Consider the following 19,407-nt stretch of genomic DNA (forward strand, 5'->3'; position numbering starts at 1 on the left):
TAACTGAAATTCACACGGCCGCTCCAGCATGACACCCTTAGTGGTATCATACTTCTCACATGGTAGTTCTAGTGGTTAAAACAGCCTCAAGCCCACTCAGACTCTAAGAGATGGGTGGATAGCACAAAGATCTCACCTCTCAATGGAAGGATGATCAATGAATTTATTGTATTCCTGTGTTAAAATTGTCATAGCATATAATGAGGGGGAAGAGTGGAGAAATAGGCAGAGGTCAGTTTGTGGAAGTTGTGAACTCTACGCCTAGAAGCTGGGACTTATTTCTAAATGTAAAGTAAAATTGCTTTGAGAAATTTTTATCAGAGGAAAAATAGGACTATTTATAATTTAGAAATATTGCCCTGGTGACAGGGTAGAGAAAAGATGTGCTTTGGGCAGGAGAATAGGGATGGACCCTGCTCTGGTGGCAAGAGAATAAACATTTTAATGTTTGCAGATGTGAAAGTCAGACTGGAATAATGAATTCGGTTCCTGATTGGAAGTAAGGGTAAAAGACAATCATCATGCCTCTACTTTTATTGATGAATTGAAATATCATGTATTTCAGTAAGACAGAAAATATAATCCTATAGTGGGAACAGATGAGAGGAAGGGGGCAGAAAGAAAAAAATTTAGCTTTGGCCTTCCGAGGTTTAAGATTTTAATGGAACTTTGGTGACTAGTATGTGGCTCCGGAACCTAGGAGAGAAGCCAGAGCCAGAGTTACAGATCTGGGAACATTAGCTTAGCTATGTTTTATTGATTGAAACAATAGAAATGGAAGAAATAGCTCAGGAAAAGAGAATAAAGGTAGCGGAAAGAAAGGAGAGCTCGACACAAAACTCTGGGGACCACGAACAGTTAGAGGTGAAGTGAGCAAGCAAGGAGAATGAGAGAATGTTCTTTTTGTTTTGCAGTGTACTGAGTTATGGTAACTTTTTGCTAAATTCATAAGTGTAAATTGTTTTTCTATTGAGAAGTACTTCGTCTTCTGAGACATTTTGTTCTTGTCTTTCAAATTATTCCTGAAATTTAGATACAAATGAAATACAAAATTCTGGTTGAAATATTAAATAAACCATATTGAACATATATTCATCTAATCACTGCATCACACAACAAAACACTAAGTCCTGAATTTAAGACACTTTTGGATTCTGTGCAGTGTTGAGATTTATGTTTTGAAAGGCTCACCCTGTGTGTGCTGTTTTGGGAATGCTGGTTCTTTGGTGTCTTATTGGGACAGTTTCTAATGATTTCTTACTGGGCTAAGTCCTGTGGGACTTACGTTGTTGACTTTGGCAAGCGAGAATAATGAATAATATCCATAAAATTTTTGAAGGAGAATAAGACTTAATTGTATTTGATTTCAAGAAATCACAGTCCCAAAGTAATTTTAAACTGGGAGACCAAGGGCCACAGTTAAAAGCTCAGCCATTGTCCTGAAAGAGCCATGCTTATGTGCTTTCAAGTAAGAATAATGTAACATCAACAGTGGTAAGTGAGAACCAAGGGATGTGGTATTAGAAAGACTTCCAAGTGCAGGTGTGCAGGGTAATAGCGGCTAAAATTTACACAGGATTCATTAGAATAGTTACAGAGCCTCCAGAGACTCTCAAGTATGCATTTTTTAAACCTGTTATAGCACGTATCTTTATCAGACACCCTTCTAAGTGATCTACGATTTGGTCCTCATAAAAACCTTCAGGGGCTGGGCACGGTGGCTCACGCCTGTAATCTCAGCATTTGGGAGGCTGAGGCGGGCGGATCATGAGGTCAGGAGATCAAGACCATCCTGGCTAACACGGTGAAACCCTGTCTCTACTAAAAAAAAAATACAAAAAAATTAGCTGGGCGTGGTGGCGGGCGCCTGTAGTCCCAGCTCCTTGGGCGGCTGAGGCAGGAGAATGGCATGAACCCGGGAGGTGGAGCTTGCAGTGAGCCAAGATAGCTCCACTGCACTCCAGGCTGGGCGACAGAGCGAGACTCTGTCTCAAACAAACAAACAAACAAACAACAACTAAAACACACACACACAATCCTTTAAGTAGCTGTCATCCTCATTTAACAGATGAGAAACTAGGCACAAAGCAGCTGAGCTGAGATCTGGGTAGGGCAGCTGGCTGTAAATTCTTTGCTATTAACCAATGTATTAGATGTTTACTACTGGCATTTGAACATATTAATTCACAGAAGATAAATAATGCCATCTATCATTTCTTCACATCTGCAAAATGCTTTTGTTTCTCTTTCCAAACTTGACTTTGATTTCCATTAAATATAAAATTACATTTTTTTTTTTTTTTTGAGATGGAGTCTCATTGTCTCACCCATGCAGTGGTGTGATCTCAGCTCCCTGCAACCTCCACCTCCTGGGTTCAAGCGATTCTCCTGCTTCAACCTCCAAAGTAGCTGGGATTACAGGTGCATGCCACCATGCCTGGCTAATTTTTTGTATTTTTGGTAGAGACAGGGTTTCACAGTGTTAGCCAAGATGGTCTCAATCTCCTGACCTCGTGATCCAGCCATCTAGGCCTCCCAAAGTGCTGGGATTACAGGCGTGAGCCACCGCGCCCAGCCTATACTTTTTATGAATAATATTAGTTAGTATACATGGCTTTAGGGGTTATAATTCTCCAAATGAAACAGTAACCTCTGTACGCTTTAACCTTCCAAATTAGTCTTTGTAACACAGTGCCAGTACATCGGAGGTGGTCAATAAAAGTCTTTTCAATGATTCATTAATGGGACAATTGCATAAATGAATCTTCATGTTTGTCAGAATAAGGGGAACATTGAGCTAAGTTTGGTTTCTCAATCGCTATGTCTATGTGCCACTTTGAAAACCTTAGGAATGTGAAGCTGCTTTCTTATTTATTCATTAATTCAATATCCAAAAGTATTTATATACTTTGTTAGTGAATCATTAGAATAAGATCAGAGAGGCCTCTTCACTCTGTCAGCACTCTAACGGTGGGATTCACACCTGAATATCCATTTTCCCAATGTTTTCTATTTCTTCACTTTTTTTTTGTATTTAGACATAACGTTGAATTGGAATTTTCTTTTCATACACTATACAAGGGATGTTCAGCTTCATTTTCCTACACTCTTTTTTTTTTTTTTTTTTTTTGAGACGGAGTCTCCCTCTGTCACCCAGGCTGGAGTGCAGCAGTGCGATCTCGGCTCACTGTAAGCTCTGCCTCCCGGGTTCATGCCATTCTCCTGCCTCAGCCTCCCGAGTAGTTGGGACCACGGGTGCCTGCCACCACACCCGGCTAAGCTTTTCTATTTTTAGTAGAGACAGGGTTTCACCGTGTTAGCCAGGATGGTCTCGATCTCTTGACCTCATGATCCACCTGCCTCGGCCTCCCAACGTGCTGAGATTACAGGTGTGAGCCACCGTGCCCGGCCTCCCACACTCTTTTCTATATAACTTTATTGTACACAGAACAACTCAAGTCAGAGGCCCAGGATTTGTCTTAGATTCTTCCCTTTCTTTCAATTCCTGTGTCCACTATTTTAACTTATTTTAATCATTTACTTCTATTTACTGTGCCTCTGACTTCATTCAGGCCTATATAAAATCCTGCCTGAATTTTAGCCATGATTTCCTATTTTATCTGTTTTCAGCCTTGTTAACATCTCCCAACCTCATTTCTTCCTCACTCTTACATATCTAAAGGAAAGGATCTATCTAATCTGAAAATTTAGTATTTCTTCTGCAATTAAATTTTTTTGGTAGTCTCCCACTGCAATCATAAGAAAGACCAAATTCCTTAGCAAATTGATAGGGCTCTCTAGGTTCTTACTTGGAAAAAAACTAGGTGTTAAAATATTATTTGTAGGGCTGGGCGCGGTGGCTCATGCCTGTAATCCCAGCACTTTGGGAGGCTAAGGCGGGTTGATCACTTGACGTCAGGAGTTTGAGACCAATCTGGCCAACATGGTAAAACCCTGTCTCTACTAAAAATACAAAAGTCATCCGGGTGTGGTGGCATACACCTGTAATCCAAGCTACTCGGGAGGCTGAGGCAGGAGAATTGCTTGAACATGGGAGGTGGAGGATGTAGTGAGCTGAGATCGTGCCACTGCACTCCAGCCTGGGTGACAGAGCAAAACTCCATCTCTAATAATAATAATAATAATAATAATAATAATTGTAGAATGAATGAGAAAATTAAAAATATTTATAATTACCACAATAAATAAGCATAAGTTGAAACAATTCAAATATCAACTTCCTCAGCTGAGATTTTTTACAAGAAGCTTGATATTATCCAAAGAGATAAAATTCATACATTATATGAGGTTAAGGTATTATGTTTTGGTGATTTATAGAATTCTGTATGTGCATTATGTTGAAGCAAATTTGATTCTTGAGGTTGAAAACTAAACTAAGGTATGAGGTCATATATACATACATATGACCACATTTTGCATGAAAGTCTGCTATTAAAATAACTACAACATAAATAGAATAGTCTACAAAAATCTTACATGAAATTATTAACATTTTCTTAACTGTATTGATGAAGGCATGGAGAAGAGATACAAATACATTTTAACTCTCATTCTAATTCTTGTTGAAAAATAAGGGCTGTTTGAATCCTTTGCAAGGATTATAAGGCTACCGTAGAAATTAGTAGGAAAAACAGTTCCATGATTGATTAGTGATGTCTGTAATGGATGTGGGAGTGGCCAATTATAAATTATGTTTCATATTTATTAGCCCTGAATAAAACGTTGCTAAAAGTTTTAAATAATATTTGCTTGTAAGACTATGAGAATAGTTGCTTAAGTACTATAATTATTTTAACCTTTAAAATTGTTTTATTTACTCTTGATTTCTATGTAAAGTGGATTGAAGTTGTTTAATATTATTTCTCTGAATGTCAAATGGTATATTTTGAAATTAGATTTGTTTGATACTTGCAGAGATGATATTCTGTACACAGATTCTACAATATCTTGGAAATCTTCACAAATCTATGGAGCAATAAAAACACTTCGACTGATAATTTATACAGACAATATGGTACAAGAGAACAGAGTACAACTTATGGAATGTTAACAAATTAAAGTTCAAATTTCAGCACTTTAATTTACAAAATGTGTAAAATGCACGAGTTAACATCTAAAGACTTAATTTTTCATATTTTTCAGTTGGTTGTATAGTAGAACCTTTGCAGGACTGCTGTGAGGATTGAATAAGATAAACATTAATTGCTGCCAGTTAATAAGGATGTAATAATGACTAGTGTCTGTCTGTTCCCTCCTTTAACATCTGATAATTCCATTCTTGGAACAAATTCCCTTGCTTAGAAGGTAGGGATAAAACATGCCATCGTTTGAAAATATCACCCAGCAAATGTCAATGAATTATTTTGTTATTGAACATATACCAGCCCCATGATAGAGAATAAGAACGCAAAAATGAACATAATTCCTACCCCGGAGAACAACACAGTCTGTTTAGGAGACAGATACTTAAATGATTAGTTACTGCACCATCAAGATACAATATTCAAGACATGTCAAGGAGTTATTCAGAAAGGGGATTCTGAAGTTTAGGATTGAGATTGGGGTTTGAAATATACAATTACTACAAAAGAAGGAAGGAGTATATTATATCTGGGATTTTAATTTTTAGAATATTTATGGTAACAGCATGAAATTTTGTGGGTGGTGACAGTGAGTGAACCTGCATTTGGGAAGCAGAAGTAATAGCTGGAGATGTGGCTGTTGTGTCAGGAATGCTAAAATGATGAAGTCTGTAAGAAGGGGGCTGCTGACATCTGGCGAAGAGGCATGGCTTGAGATTTTGGAATATGCTGTTTGACTTTAGAAACTGTGAGTGTTCTCCTTCCAAGGAGACATCTGTGGATATTCTGTAGTGCACAGTATCTCCAATTTTATTATGTATAGGAATCACCTGCGGATTCTGTTTAAATGAAGATTCAAATCAGTAAGTCTGAGATGGGATCTGAGGTTTTATATTTCTAACAAGCCCCAGGTGATGGCAGTGTTGTTGGTCTACAGACCACATTTTGAGTAGTGAGGCTCTAGTGGTTAGTAAAAATGGGTAACCACAGATTCGGCCCTGTTTACCTTAAGAAGCTTTTTTTTCCTTATAATAAATGGATTTCATAATTCCACATGAGGATTTACACTGAAGCTGAAATAGGAAGCTCTGGCAGTTTGGATCCTGCTGTGTTTTGATCACCAGATGAATTCCATACTTTAAAAATAGTTGACTATGTATAGTTTTCTCTTCTTCCCTTCCATGTTTGGGAAAAATAAAAAGCAGCTCCTTGATATTCCAGTTTACTAGAAAGATGATCACATACTTCGTTTAGTAGGATCTACAGGGAGCCTCAAAATATTTACTTCTTTTGTGCTTCTGTTTCTGACATCTTTTGCCCACCCATAAAGCTAGTAGGAGTCTAATCATACAGGATTTCAGAAAAAAATGCACTCTTCAATTCAGACATCTAAAAGCCCTTAGTTTACCGCTTTTCTGACTCAGTTTATTTTCCTCCATTGCCTGAGAGCTGTGTCTACATGTCACCTGTGTCTGTTTTACTAGGACTTGGCAAGTTGGCTGTGCTTACTCACCTGGTTTGTTACTAGTATGTTATAAACTTGAAGCCTGGGAAATGGTATTACAAGCACTGTGGAGAATAAAATGTTTTTCTGCTGTCCAGGGAGGCATAGACAATAATGTTAAGAAAAATAAAGGAGCTATTGAGAAAGATTTTGAGTTAGATCAAACAAGTAATGAGAGAAATGGGGAGAGGTTGATTATGTGAAAATTTGATAGAAAAATAATGAGAGAAAAGTAGAGGAATATTGAAACAGAAGATTTGATATTTCTGTCCACCCTAGATTACCAGTGATTTTTAAGGTTACAGTAATAGCTTATTTTTTTAGACAACATTGCAAACGTTCAACTAAGTCTCCCTTACTCTCTTTTTGACTTCTTTTCAGATGAAAAGACAAAAACAGGGGGAGGCAACAGACATTTAAGTGTAGTTACTAAGGACATAAAAACAGGATGGCAGTAATACTATAATTAGAACCAGCAATTAACAAATGTCTCACTAGCTTACACATAAATACACGTGTTTACGGTGCCTTTACCTTTGCACGATATTTCATAAGCATTAGGTATTAGGCCAAACCAAACACTTTGCCCATTGGGTTTCCTGTGGAAGCTAAAGAGCTAGCTAAAACCAACCAACCAACCAACCAAACAAACAAACAAAAATAAATTGTTCTTCCAAGGAGTCCAAGGAGTCCATGCTTCTTGATCTATAAACATCTGAGAGTGGCAGACACTTAATGTAGCAACAGGCCATTGACTTTTGACTAGGTGCCTCTTAGAAATGCCGTTGGTACAATGTAGTCTGTTAGTAGCTGAGATCATGAAAAATAAAGGACAAAAATCATGAAATTGATAAGACCAATGGGTTAATTGGTGAAATAATATTTATTCTCTATACTGGAAAATAGATCCATGGAATAGTGAAGTTGCCTTATAAATAAATCAAACATAAACAATTTCTTATATACTAAGCATTTGTGGCAGTTATATTTGGCAGATAAATTACTTTCGAGAGGATAATAAGAATAGTTCTTATTCTGCTTTTTAAAAACATACTGAATTCCATTTAAATTTCTCATGGATCCATCAATCTGACTTAACCATTATCACCTCACAATTTACCTTTTTTAAAATTCATATCCAACCATTCCAAGCTCCTAATTCCACTATTGACTATTTCAAATCAGCTATTCACCTCATTTTGTTAAAAAAATTAAATATATATCTGTGAAAGATAAGAGTTTATTTTTTAATATACTTACAATATTATTCAAACACCAGGGGTTTAGTCTAGGTCCTGCTCTCTGTTGCACAGTAAGCCAGTCACTAAAATAATAAGAATTTCCAAGGGAGAAGACTTTACTCAGTTGCTGCAGCTGACAAGAATGGGAGATCAGTCTCAAATTCACCTCCCCAATCAACTAAAACTGGGGGTTTATGTAGTGGGGAAGTCACAGTGGCTACATGTGGAAAAGCAGGAATTAGGGAAAGGTAAGGAAGAAAAGTTGGTCAACGGGAAATAGGTCATCTGTTAGGAAAACAGGAATTAGCAATGAGTAAGAAAGTAATCATGACAAACAGGGGCCTGGCATCTCATTGTCTAGATGTGGTGATCTGGTAAGTTTCAGTTTCTTGATACTATCTGAGAGGCCTAATGGTCAGTTTCCTGAGAAAAGGAACTCAGATAAAACAAATGTAAATGGCTCAAATTTTAAAACTGTGAAGATCAATTTCTATGTTTATTCAAAAGAAATGATACCTTCAGTTTTATGGGACATTTAGGCCAGTTTCAACAATTCAAAATAATTATAACACTTAAAAATTCATATTAATTACTTAGTTTCATTTAACATCCTAGTGTTAAAATTTTCTCAATTTTCTCATAAAGTTGAACAGTTGTTTATTTGAGTCAGAATTCAAATAAGCTTCTGTACATTACAATTGGTTTTAAGTTCTTATAAGACTCTGTAAGTTTTCTCTTCATAACTTTTCTTGCAATTTATTTGTTAAAGAAATTGGGTCATTTGTCCTATTGAGTGCTCCACTGTCTGTGTTTTTGTTATTGTATTTCTGTAATATAGATCTTTGAAAATATGTCTCTATTAATTGTGTTAATAATACACTTCCTGTTACAACACTTATGGTGCTGGTTTGGTGACATGTGACATACTATGTTTTCAAAATGTATTAGTTTTATTATTTCTTTATTTATTTTTTTATTTTTTCCAAGCAGAGTCTCACTCTGTCACCCAGGCTGAAGTGCAATGGTGCTATCTAGGCTCACTGCAACCTCCGCCTCCTGGATTCAAGCAATTCTCCTGCCTCAGCCTCCAAAGTAGCTGGGATTACAGGCTCCACCAGGCCCAGCTAATTTTTGTATTTTTAGTAGAGATGGGGTTTCACCATGTTGGCCAGGCTGGTCTCAAACTCCTGACCTCATGATCCACCTGCCTTAGACTACCAAAGTGCTGGGATTACCGATGTGAGCCACTGTGCCCAGCCTAGTTTTATTTTTTAAGAGACAAGAGTAGGCAAATTTCCTGTATCTATGATAGTACTGGTACATTTGATGAAGAGATTGCCTTGAAGAAATCTCATTATGTTTATAAATTTAAATTAGTAAAGTTAAATTAAATGTTTTCATTACATAAAAGGGTACAAAGCACAGTTATGAAAGCTTAGAGATTTAATATGTGTCTAGAAGGTGATAAAATGTTGCATAGACTTGGTGTAATTTAAGGTGATACTTGAAAAATGGTTAGAATTTGGTATAATAGACACAGGTAGGGAGTATTCCCATAGGAGTTATAGCACGAGTAAAGGCACAGAAAAACAGAAAAGTACAAGTGAGATAAAAACTCCTCTTGTCTTTTATCCTCTGACAAAGATAGTAGAACATAAACATAGAAACATAAGAATATTTTATAAGGCTGGGTGCAGTGTCTCACACCTGTAATCCCAGGACTTTGGGAGGCCGAGGTGAGCAGATCAAGAGGTCAGGAGTTTGAGACCATCTTGGCCAACATGGCGAAACACTGCCTCTATTAAAAATGCAAAAAGTAGCCAGGCGTGGTGGTGGGTGCCTGTAATCCCAGCTATTTGGGAGGCTGAGGCAAGAGAATTGCTTGAACCCAGGAGGTGGAGGTTGCAGTGAGCCGAGATTGTGCCACTGCACTCCAGCCTGGGTGACAGAGCAAGACTCCATCTCAAAAAAAGAAATGAGTATTTTTTAGAGGATCTTGAATATCAAAATTTACTTTCAATCTTCACTAATTAGCTGCATGCTTTAGAAAATTTATTGTATGTCTTTGGCCTTTGCTTCCTTCACCTATAATTTCACTTCTCTATTTGAGACAAACAATAATATCAAGACACAAGCCTAGATATTCATTTCAATTCAAATATTTGATTCTGAAGTATGAATTAGATTAGCAATACAACATTTGAATTTCTCTAGGTCAGAGGTATCGTGGGACATATTCAAGGCTTGAGTTAGAGTGATAAACATCAGAATTGATGGAAAACACAGGTACAGATGGAATTGTAGGTATTGAATTCGTATGACTAGGTATTGATTTCTCCTCTGTAATAATTGAAAGGGAAATGGAAAGAGTCAGCTGTTGAGATTTTCAGCCTACGTTATTAAGAAAACTGTGGTCCTGTGGATAGAAATAAAGAAATTTTAGGAAGGAGTTTATTGAGAGCTGGGGAATAAAAGAAGGAGAATGGAGAGTTTGATGTGATGAGTTTGAAGCGCATGCAAATGGATGGGTCTTTCAGTAGGTACTGATGGATGGGAATATGAACAGAGGTTAATTTTAGGAGTAGAATTTTAGTTTAAATCTTAGTATAAAGTGAATTACTAAGTAAACAATGCATAAAAATATTTGAGGAAAGAGGACATACTCTTGAAGGAAAAATAACATGCCTTTAAGAGGTGGGGAAACAAGGACCCCAAAAAGAAAAGAGAAAATGGGACAAAAATGATGGTGAATTAATTGGGTCAGCTTACTGGAATGCCAGTCTATGAACAGGAGAGGCTCAAAAAGGAGCAGGGACCAACATGGTTAAATACAAAGACTTTAGAACACAGTGAACATTGAAGAAAACACTTCAAGATAACAGCTTCACCAGTGCAAGAAAGCAGGACAGAAGCTACCTATTAAGGGATTGCAGTGAGTAGGGTTTGGTGTAAGAATTCAGGTTCAAAGTAGAGTCTTCTTATATAATAAATCGGAAAACACACATGGACCATAAAATAAAATTGATTTTGGCCAAATCATTCAAACTTTATGGACTTTGTTGCTGTTTCTCCAGTTCTATGCTAAGAATTATATTATGGCACTTCTTTAAAATAATGAGGTGGGGGGACCAATAAGGTGGCTTCAACTCACTAAAAGAAAATACATTGTTTCATTGTTATCTATTTTGCTAATAGGTGTGTTCAATTTAGAGAAAGTAGGGTAGACATAGTGGTAAACAGATAGTTCTCTTACTCTTGAATTGACAAGTAGACTGAGAAGTTCACAAAAGGTTTTTCCTCACTTTGCATGTTTTTATTCTTTAATTTTCAAAATGCTATTTCACTGAATTGAGACAGTTTGGTTTTTATTTCTGAATTACTTTCTGATAGTGTTATTACTGAGGTAGTTTAGCCAGTTGTGGCCAGTTGTTTCGGTGCTCAGTGTAGTTAGAATACAGATTGCGTTATACACAAATAACAATTTATCACATGCCATATGTGCTCTGTGAATCTGAAAGCTCCCTCTATATGAGGATATATTTCCCTCAAGCCAGGCAATTTTAAGGACCTGCAAACTCCTACCACAGCCTAGCTCGGTGTAGTAAACGTTATCTTAGTAAACACATCATCATCCTAAGTAATCCTTTCCTTGACTAAAATACCCCCTACTTGGCAGAGAAGCAATTGGATCAACTGCAGCAGGGCTCCAAGTGATCCCACCCTGATTCCAACACCCCCATGTTGTTCTTGTTTCCTTGGAGGACTTGAAAACTGTGCATGCACAGCAACTGGGTTCATGTAGAGCCATCCCAATTCATCTGAGAAGTGATTCTCCACTTGGGCATCAACCCATGACCATCACAGGCTATGTGAACATGTCCTGGGTTTATCGGGTCTAACTATATCTTTCAGAACACTGATTCCAGAACTCGTAGATAACTCAGAGATCAGTTGAAGTTAATGTGTAAATGTGCATTTTATTTATAAAGTATTGCTCTTCAAAATATGGCTTAAATCATGCTTTCTTGTGTGCCTTTGAACAAATATTTTGATTTAAAAAATCATTGAGAAATGTAATTACAGAATGCCCAGAAGTTGTCATGAGTATTTGTTAAGTTTGTTTATGAAGCACTTAAGCCCACTTTAATTTCTGTTTGTGTATCGATTTTCCCTGAGACAAAACATCTTTTATTGTTTACTCCCTTGAAAATAATCTAGTCCTAGAGGCCAGCAATAACTTATTAGACAGAAACCAGATTATTTAATCACTTGACTTTCAAAATAATATTTAGATTGAAAAAAGCAAATTAGAAGAGTTTACAAAAGGAACTAATGATTGTCATCCCACACTCTTCTTTTCCATTTTAAACTTTTTAAGAAAGTGATCTTTCATCATGTCAGCAAAACTTTAGTTTCCCTGAATTTCACAGTCGTTTACAAGGTTGAATTTTTTATATGATGAAATAGTACTATTTTAAAAATATTAATAATATTACATGGCCAAAACTGTAAAGTCAGTGATAACACATTTTATGACAAGGTGTGCACTGCATTATTTCATAGTACATTCATAATCCAAGGTCATGTCGAACATATAACATTACCATGATTTTCTAATTAATTTGTTCTTTATACATGTTTATACGTGTTCCAATTGCATTTCATTAATTCATCGTTTTCTTGTAAGTTTGTGCTTTCCTTCCATGTTCAAAGAATCTCTTTAATTCAATTTCTCTGTTTCTTCTCATACAGTCTGGCAGCCAGATATGCAACTCAGTCTAATCACAGTGGAATTGCAACCAGTCAAAAAAAGCCTACTAGGTCAGTTAATATTCTCTAATTTATTGCTTCTTAGTGATATTCAAGTAAATACCCAGTGATATTTTGTCCTATCTTTTTTCTTTCTTTAATGATGCACTTCTGAATGAGAAGTTTAGAGCACTAAAGTTTTCCAGGAAGATTTTCATACACAGTCTCAGGGATGAGCGCGTTTGTGTTAGATAATTAAATGGGTTTTGGCATCTTTTTTAGTTTAGTTATATGTAGTGCTATAACTGGGCTGAACTCTAGGTTCTAGGCTTAGAATCAATCAAGAAAACCATTACTTTGAATGCCCAATTCTTTCCAAGTCACATAATCTGGAAGTTATACAACAAAATTGTAATTGCTTTTTGAGATGGGCATGCATTAATTATTGCACATTTTAATGGAGAACTGAAAAGCATTGGTAGATTTTAGTGGGGAAGTTATCACCAGGTCAGTCTGGACTGTTCTTCTAGCTATAATAGTTTAATTTTTTTGCTTCTTTATGACATAGGTATAAAAAAGACAGCCTGTTATAATAAATGACAGTACATTATGTACTGTTTGGAAAATAATGACCTATAAAAATGTTTTGAAAGAGTTTGATTTTTAAAAAATGTTAAGTTGCTGAAGGCATGATGGTAGCATGGAACAGCTGAATACAGCCGCAGCAAATGAGTTTTGCACCTCTGATTAGTATGTGATCCTTTGTGTCATCTTACTCACTGGGAAGTATCCAGCAGTGGTTTGTTAGTTATTGTTCCATTGATGAATCATATTATGCAATGTTTGACCACAAGGAATGCGTCTGATGCTTTGACTTGAGGTAGGTGTCTTTCCCCTTGCCTTGGCTTTCTAAGTTATATTCATTTCCAGAGTAGCCAACATGATTCTGGAAAGACAAATTTAAAAGATATTTAATTAAAAACTAGAATAAATGATATAAATTATGATGGGTAAGGAACAGTGACCTGCTATGCACAATGAGCATTTTTTTTTTTTTTTTTTTTTTTTTTTTTTGAGACGGAGTCTTGCTCTGTCGCCCGGGCTGGAGTGCAGTGGCAGGATCTCAGCTCACTGCAAGCTCCGCCTCCCGGGTTCACGCCATTCTCCTGCCTCAGCCTCCCGAGTAGCTGGAACCACAGGCGCCCGCCACCTCGCCTGGCTAGTTTTTGTATTTTTAGTAGAGACGGGGTTTCACCGTGTTAGCCAGGATGGTCTCGATCTCCTGACCTCGTGATCCACCCACCTCGACCTCCCAAAGTGCTGGGATTACAGGCGTGAGGCACTGCTCCCGGCCAGCATGTAAAATATTTTTAAGTACTGTATTTTGATAGATCTCTCTCTCTCTCTCTCTCTCTCTTCTCCCCCCTTCTCCCCCTCTCCCCCCTCCCCCTCTCCCCCTCTCCCCCTCTCCCCCCTCCCCCTCTCCCCCTCTCCCCCCTCCCCCTCTCCCCCTCTCCCCCTCTCCCTCCCCTGTCTCCCTCCTCTCTGCTTTATCTCATTTCCCTTTTTATTACTTTGATGACTAATCTGAAGGCCTGCCCTGGCCACCTGTCAAATTAGGGTAATGAGAAGAGCAAATGTATTTTTAAATTTGTTTTAATTTGTTCTTCTAAGGACTGAAGATCATTTGACTTCATGGGTTGCAATAAAGATTAAAATGTATTTTAATTATTTTCTGGAAACGGGTCAATTTGCATTACAAGCAGGGCAAGTTTTGTGACAAAATTTGTTTATATGTGTGAGTTTGGAATGAACTTTCTAAGCCTATGCCTATGTCTACAGAAATAGTTCTCAGATTTATTATGATTAGGACACTTGACCAAATTCATTAGTTGGTTTCCTTCAACAGAGTGCAATCACTGGTTCTGTAAATTCCTAGCATCTCTGGTTATTGTGCTATACTTAACAAATCCTTGTAGATTCACTTGAGCAAAAGTTAAATGCTGGAATCATTTGGAAAATATTCTAATCTTTTGTATGACACAATGTCCAATTAGCAAAATAGTTAAAGGGACTATTTATCAGCCATATGTATTTAAACACTAAAATATAATTCACCTTTTGAAGCTATTAACCGTTCTAAGAAATCAACAGTTTTGTTTTTAAGTTGGTATTTATTTTTTTATTCCCTGATGTTCATTCTATTTTATAATGACCGTTACTATTATAAAAACACTTATATTTTCTGAAGGTGGTTTGATGTTCTAATATTCTATGAAAATGATATAGTCAAGTAGTATTATAAAGGTGAGTAAAATGTTGAGCATGTAACAGCTGGATTGTGAAATTTTGGTATATCGGATACCAATATGAGAGATATTAATAATCTTTGCTTTAAAAAATTATAAAAGATGATTATAAAAAATAGTGCTATATTTGTAGATTTTGAATTCTTGTTTTCCTTTCAAATAAAAATTTTCAGAGTAGTACACAGTGACATTCATATGGTGGCAGCAAATAAAACTTTCAATATCATATTTTCTAAATAGATCTTAGAATGTCAGTATTAGTTCTCGGCCAGATGTGGTGGCTCACACCTGTAATCCCAACACTTTGGGAGGCTGAGGCGGGATCACTTGAGGTCAGGAGTTCAAGACTAGCCTAGCCAACATGGGGAAACCCCATCTCTACCAAAATACAAAGATGAGCCGAGCATGCCTATAATCCTAGCTACTCAGAGACTGAGGCAGGAGAATCGCTTCAACCCTGGAGACAAAGTTTCAGTGAGCTGAGATCGTGCCACTGTACTCTAGTCTGGACGACAGAGTGAGACCCTGTCTCAAAAAAAAAAAAAAACAAAAAAAAAACAAAAAAGAATGTCAATATTAGTTCTTCATTTCTAATTTTCAATTTATAGATTAAATATACCTATAGAATATATATTAGTAGTATAAAATCAAAATCTAGTAATTGCATATGTTAGGCACAATTCAATACATAATTGGTCACTGAAATTTTAATTTGGAAATTGCTTAAGAGTGAAATGAATGATCCAAACTGATATTTTAGTTCAAATAAAGCAACAATAAGTTATAACCTCCAGTCAAACCACCTCTAATTATAAGATAGTCTGTTAATATTTCTTCATATCCTATCATTCATACATGAAGAGTAGCTAAAGCTATTGTCACTACATGTAAGCATATTTTAAATTGTCATCCAGCTAACAGTGATTTTCTTCTGAGATCTGCATCTTTTCTTGTTATATCTCCTCTGTGATCAGTTGGCCAAACTTGTGAGATAAGCAGCTAAGTCTGGATGCTTATTTTTGTCAAGAAAATGAAAGAGGTTTTCTGTGTGGCAGATCAGTGAAATATAATTTAACTCATGACCTGGGTCTTGGTACCATGTTTTCATTAGTGTAGCTAAGTAACTTAGATATTCAGTGAGCATTAGCTATTCCCTCTTGTTCAGTAACTTTCTTGTGATTAATATCCAAGCAAACTTACTATATAACTACCTACAATAAAAAAAATACCTTATACACTGAAAAGAACAACTTAATAACTGAAATAGCTGATGAATATGCTCAGAATATAAAGTTGTGTTATTGTTTCCTTTACTTTTCATGTAATTCTTACAGTACTTTTAAGGCAAAGTTTTATTCATCAGGGATCGGGTATGACTTTTTTAGTTAAGGTTTGTTTTAATTATTCTATATTATTACAATTATGGAGGGACATGTCTATTGAAAAGTGAAACAAGATTTTTCTGAAGATCTCCAACATTGGGCTTAGCTATTTATTTGTCACTTCTATCACCATTTTCTGCTAAATATATTTTAGAACATCCTATGTTGTAAATTTCTGACTTTTATGTCCCTACTCAGCACCTCCTGCTCCTTACCTTTTTGTAATGTACAATAATGATGTAATTTTTCTCCTACTATTTCAGGCTTCCAGGGCCCTCTAGGGTGCCTGCTGCAGGCAGCAGCAGCAAGGTCCAGGGAGCCTCTAATTTAAATAGGAGAAGTCAGAGCTTTAACAGCATTGACAAAAACAAGCCTCCAAATTATGCAAATGGAAACGAAAAAGGTAAGTGTTTGTTACATCATTATGACACAAGTCTAACATGAGTCTTGTGAATTACATGCTAAATCTAATATTTGAGCAGCCTAACAGCTTTGGGCCTAGAGATGTTACCAGTGGAGGTTCTTTATGTTTCCTAACTGTCCCCTCCTGACTGCCAGTTTTCTGATCTGAAGAACATTTTAAACAAATAAACTCATTTATTTTAAGTTGTTATATATGCAAGTATAAATACTGTTTTTTTTTAAAAAACAGTTCCTTCCAAATGCATGTAAATCACATTTTCTTATGTCTTTTTATGTTTTTGAAAATGTATCCTGAAATCATAAAGCCATACTGAATTTATTTGAATTCTTAGCTTCAGTTAAGGTAAGAGTAGTAAGTGTTTCTGGCAGTTAAGTTGAAACATAATTACAGTAGGTTTTTATCTTTGCAAGCAGCAGATGCCAGAGATATAATGACCTCAGTTTTCCCCAAAAGACAAATTATTCACATTTGTTTTGTTTTCTTGAAATAGTGCATAACATAAATATCAAATCACAAAATCAAGGACATTAAAGTGAGAGTGTCTGTTAAAGGCATATTATAAATGAATCGTATGCCACACAGTTCTCTGTGATTTACAAAGTGGGTATTTAAAGAGGTGCTGATTTGATGCTTGTCACCAAGTAGCAGGGAGGACGCGGATGAGTATGTGTAGTTTACACCTCAATCATGAGGAAATGAAGAACTTGTGTGTTTTAAGTAGTATGGCTGTGTGAGGAACTAGGGTGTTCTGCTGGGTTTTGAGGAAGTATTTTCAAATCAATAGAACTTCAAACTTTTCTTCAGAGTGTTAGGCTCTACATGGAAAAACACATGAAATTAAAAGTGGCACAAATGTTTAGTTAGTAGAACATTTGGCAAATTGGGATCGAATAATTCAACCATGTGCAAACATTTTTGCTCAAAATAGATAATTGTGAATTGTTTCATATAGGCAATGATTAGACAACTTCCTCTTACTCAAATGTGAACGGACAGATGTGATCTAGAAGCAAGACACTCTTGTGTGAATATTCCCTTTCGCCTAAAGCAAAAGTGGACAGACTTTAAACCCCTGAGAGTAGAGCAGTGTGTGTTAAGATTGTAATATCCTAAGCTCTTGAGTTAAATGGAAAATGAAAAAAAACAAAAGTGTGTATTTGGAAGTTAGGAATGTTTTCTTTAAAATGTAAAATAAAATTTTAGATTTAAGATCACAAGAAATATTACCAAAGACTTATACTCTTCCCGGGGCTGAGGGAGATGACAGTTCCTCACCAGAAAAAATAATGCCCTCATTTCCTGACTTTTCTTAAAAATATGATACAAGCTCAGGCTAAAACTTCCTTTACATGTGGGAAATTCTAGGGGAAGCTAACAGGCTTAGAAATAAAGACGTGTTAATAAGACTGCCAAAGTGTCCAATTAAGCAACACGATACCACCGTTATTAATATTCTTGCAAGAAATTACTAGTAATGTTTGTAAATAGACTTAGAAATGCATTTGATGAATTAATACTTTTATATCTTAATTTATCTGAATTTTTCTGTAATGTGAAAATGTTTTCTTTAACTTATTTCTGGCATCTAAAAGTAAAATTCTGATGATAGACAAGCGTTAATATTTTTCGATGGCCACTCAATTCATACATACCTTCCCTACCTATGCTTAGAAAGAGGTGCAAAATTAGAAAGTAGCAATGTTGGCCGGGCGCGGTGGCTCAAGCCTGTAATCCCAGCGCTTTGGGAGGCCGAGACGGGCGGATCACGAGGTCAGAAGATCGAGACCATCCTGGCTAACATGGTGAAACCCCGTCTCTACTAAAAAATACAAAAAACTAGCCGGGTGAGGTGGCGGGCGCCTGTAGTCCCAGCTACTCGGGAGGCTGAGGCAGGAGAATGGCGTAAACCCGGGAGGCGGAGCTTGCAGTGAGCTGAGATCTGGCCACTGCACTCCAGCCCGGGCGACAAAGCGAGACTCCGTCTCAAAAAAAAAAAAAAAAAAAAAAAAAGAAAGTAGCAATGTTGATAATAACCACAAGGTGGAGACAGATGTCATGTAATATGCAGTCTGCTCATATAAAGCACATTTCCTTAGACAAGAGTTTTCGTATATAATAAAGACATCTGGACATCTGGAATTTGTCTTGTATGCAATATGAAATTTGCTATTAAACGTGGAGTTAAAACTTTATGTCAATAGATCCAATGACAATGTTCGTAAATTTATTATGTCATGCTATCTTTCCAAAATATTATCTTAAATTATAAGAGCAAACTAGATAATATTACATATAAAACAGTTTATAAAAATACAAAAAAATTAGCCAGGCGTGGTGGCGGGCACCTCTAGTCCCAGCTACTCAGGAGGCTGAGGCAGGAGAATGGCGTGAACCTGGGAGGCGGAGCTTGCAATGAACCGAGATCACGCCACTGCACTGCAGCCTGGGCGACAGAGCGAGACTCCCTCTCAAAAAAAAAAAAAAAAAAAGAAAAAGTTATAATCTATTCTGTATTCAAATGGTACATCTTTTAATAAATATGTTTGTTTTAACTTTTTTTAATATGAAGATTTATAGTTCTAGAATAATGTTTATAAAAATATACAAATCCATCTAGTGATGATTGACCTCTATCACAAACTAGTTTGCATATATACCTTGGGTGTGACCAACCAAGGTGAAAAATCAAGAACTTT

At 36.4% G+C, this 19,407-nt stretch overlaps 1 protein-coding gene across 2 annotated transcripts in view; it reads left to right on the forward strand.

Annotated features, from left to right (window-relative positions):
• NAV3 (neuron navigator 3) overlaps nt 1-19,407 on the forward strand; it is a 392,378-nt gene that overhangs the window by 157,011 nt on the left and 215,960 nt on the right. For both annotated transcript variants that reach the window (XM_010359591.2, XM_010359593.2), the window contains exons 6-7: nt 12,600-12,668; nt 16,551-16,690. In XM_010359591.2, coding sequence (XP_010357893.1) covers nt 12,600-12,668; nt 16,551-16,690 — 209 coding nt within the window. The remainder of the gene's footprint in view (nt 1-12,599; nt 12,669-16,550; nt 16,691-19,407) is intronic.

Source organism: Rhinopithecus roxellana, chromosome 10, assembly GCF_007565055.1.
Source record: "Rhinopithecus roxellana isolate Shanxi Qingling chromosome 10, ASM756505v1, whole genome shotgun sequence".
Classification (NCBI taxonomy): Eukaryota; Metazoa; Chordata; class Mammalia; order Primates; family Cercopithecidae; genus Rhinopithecus; species Rhinopithecus roxellana.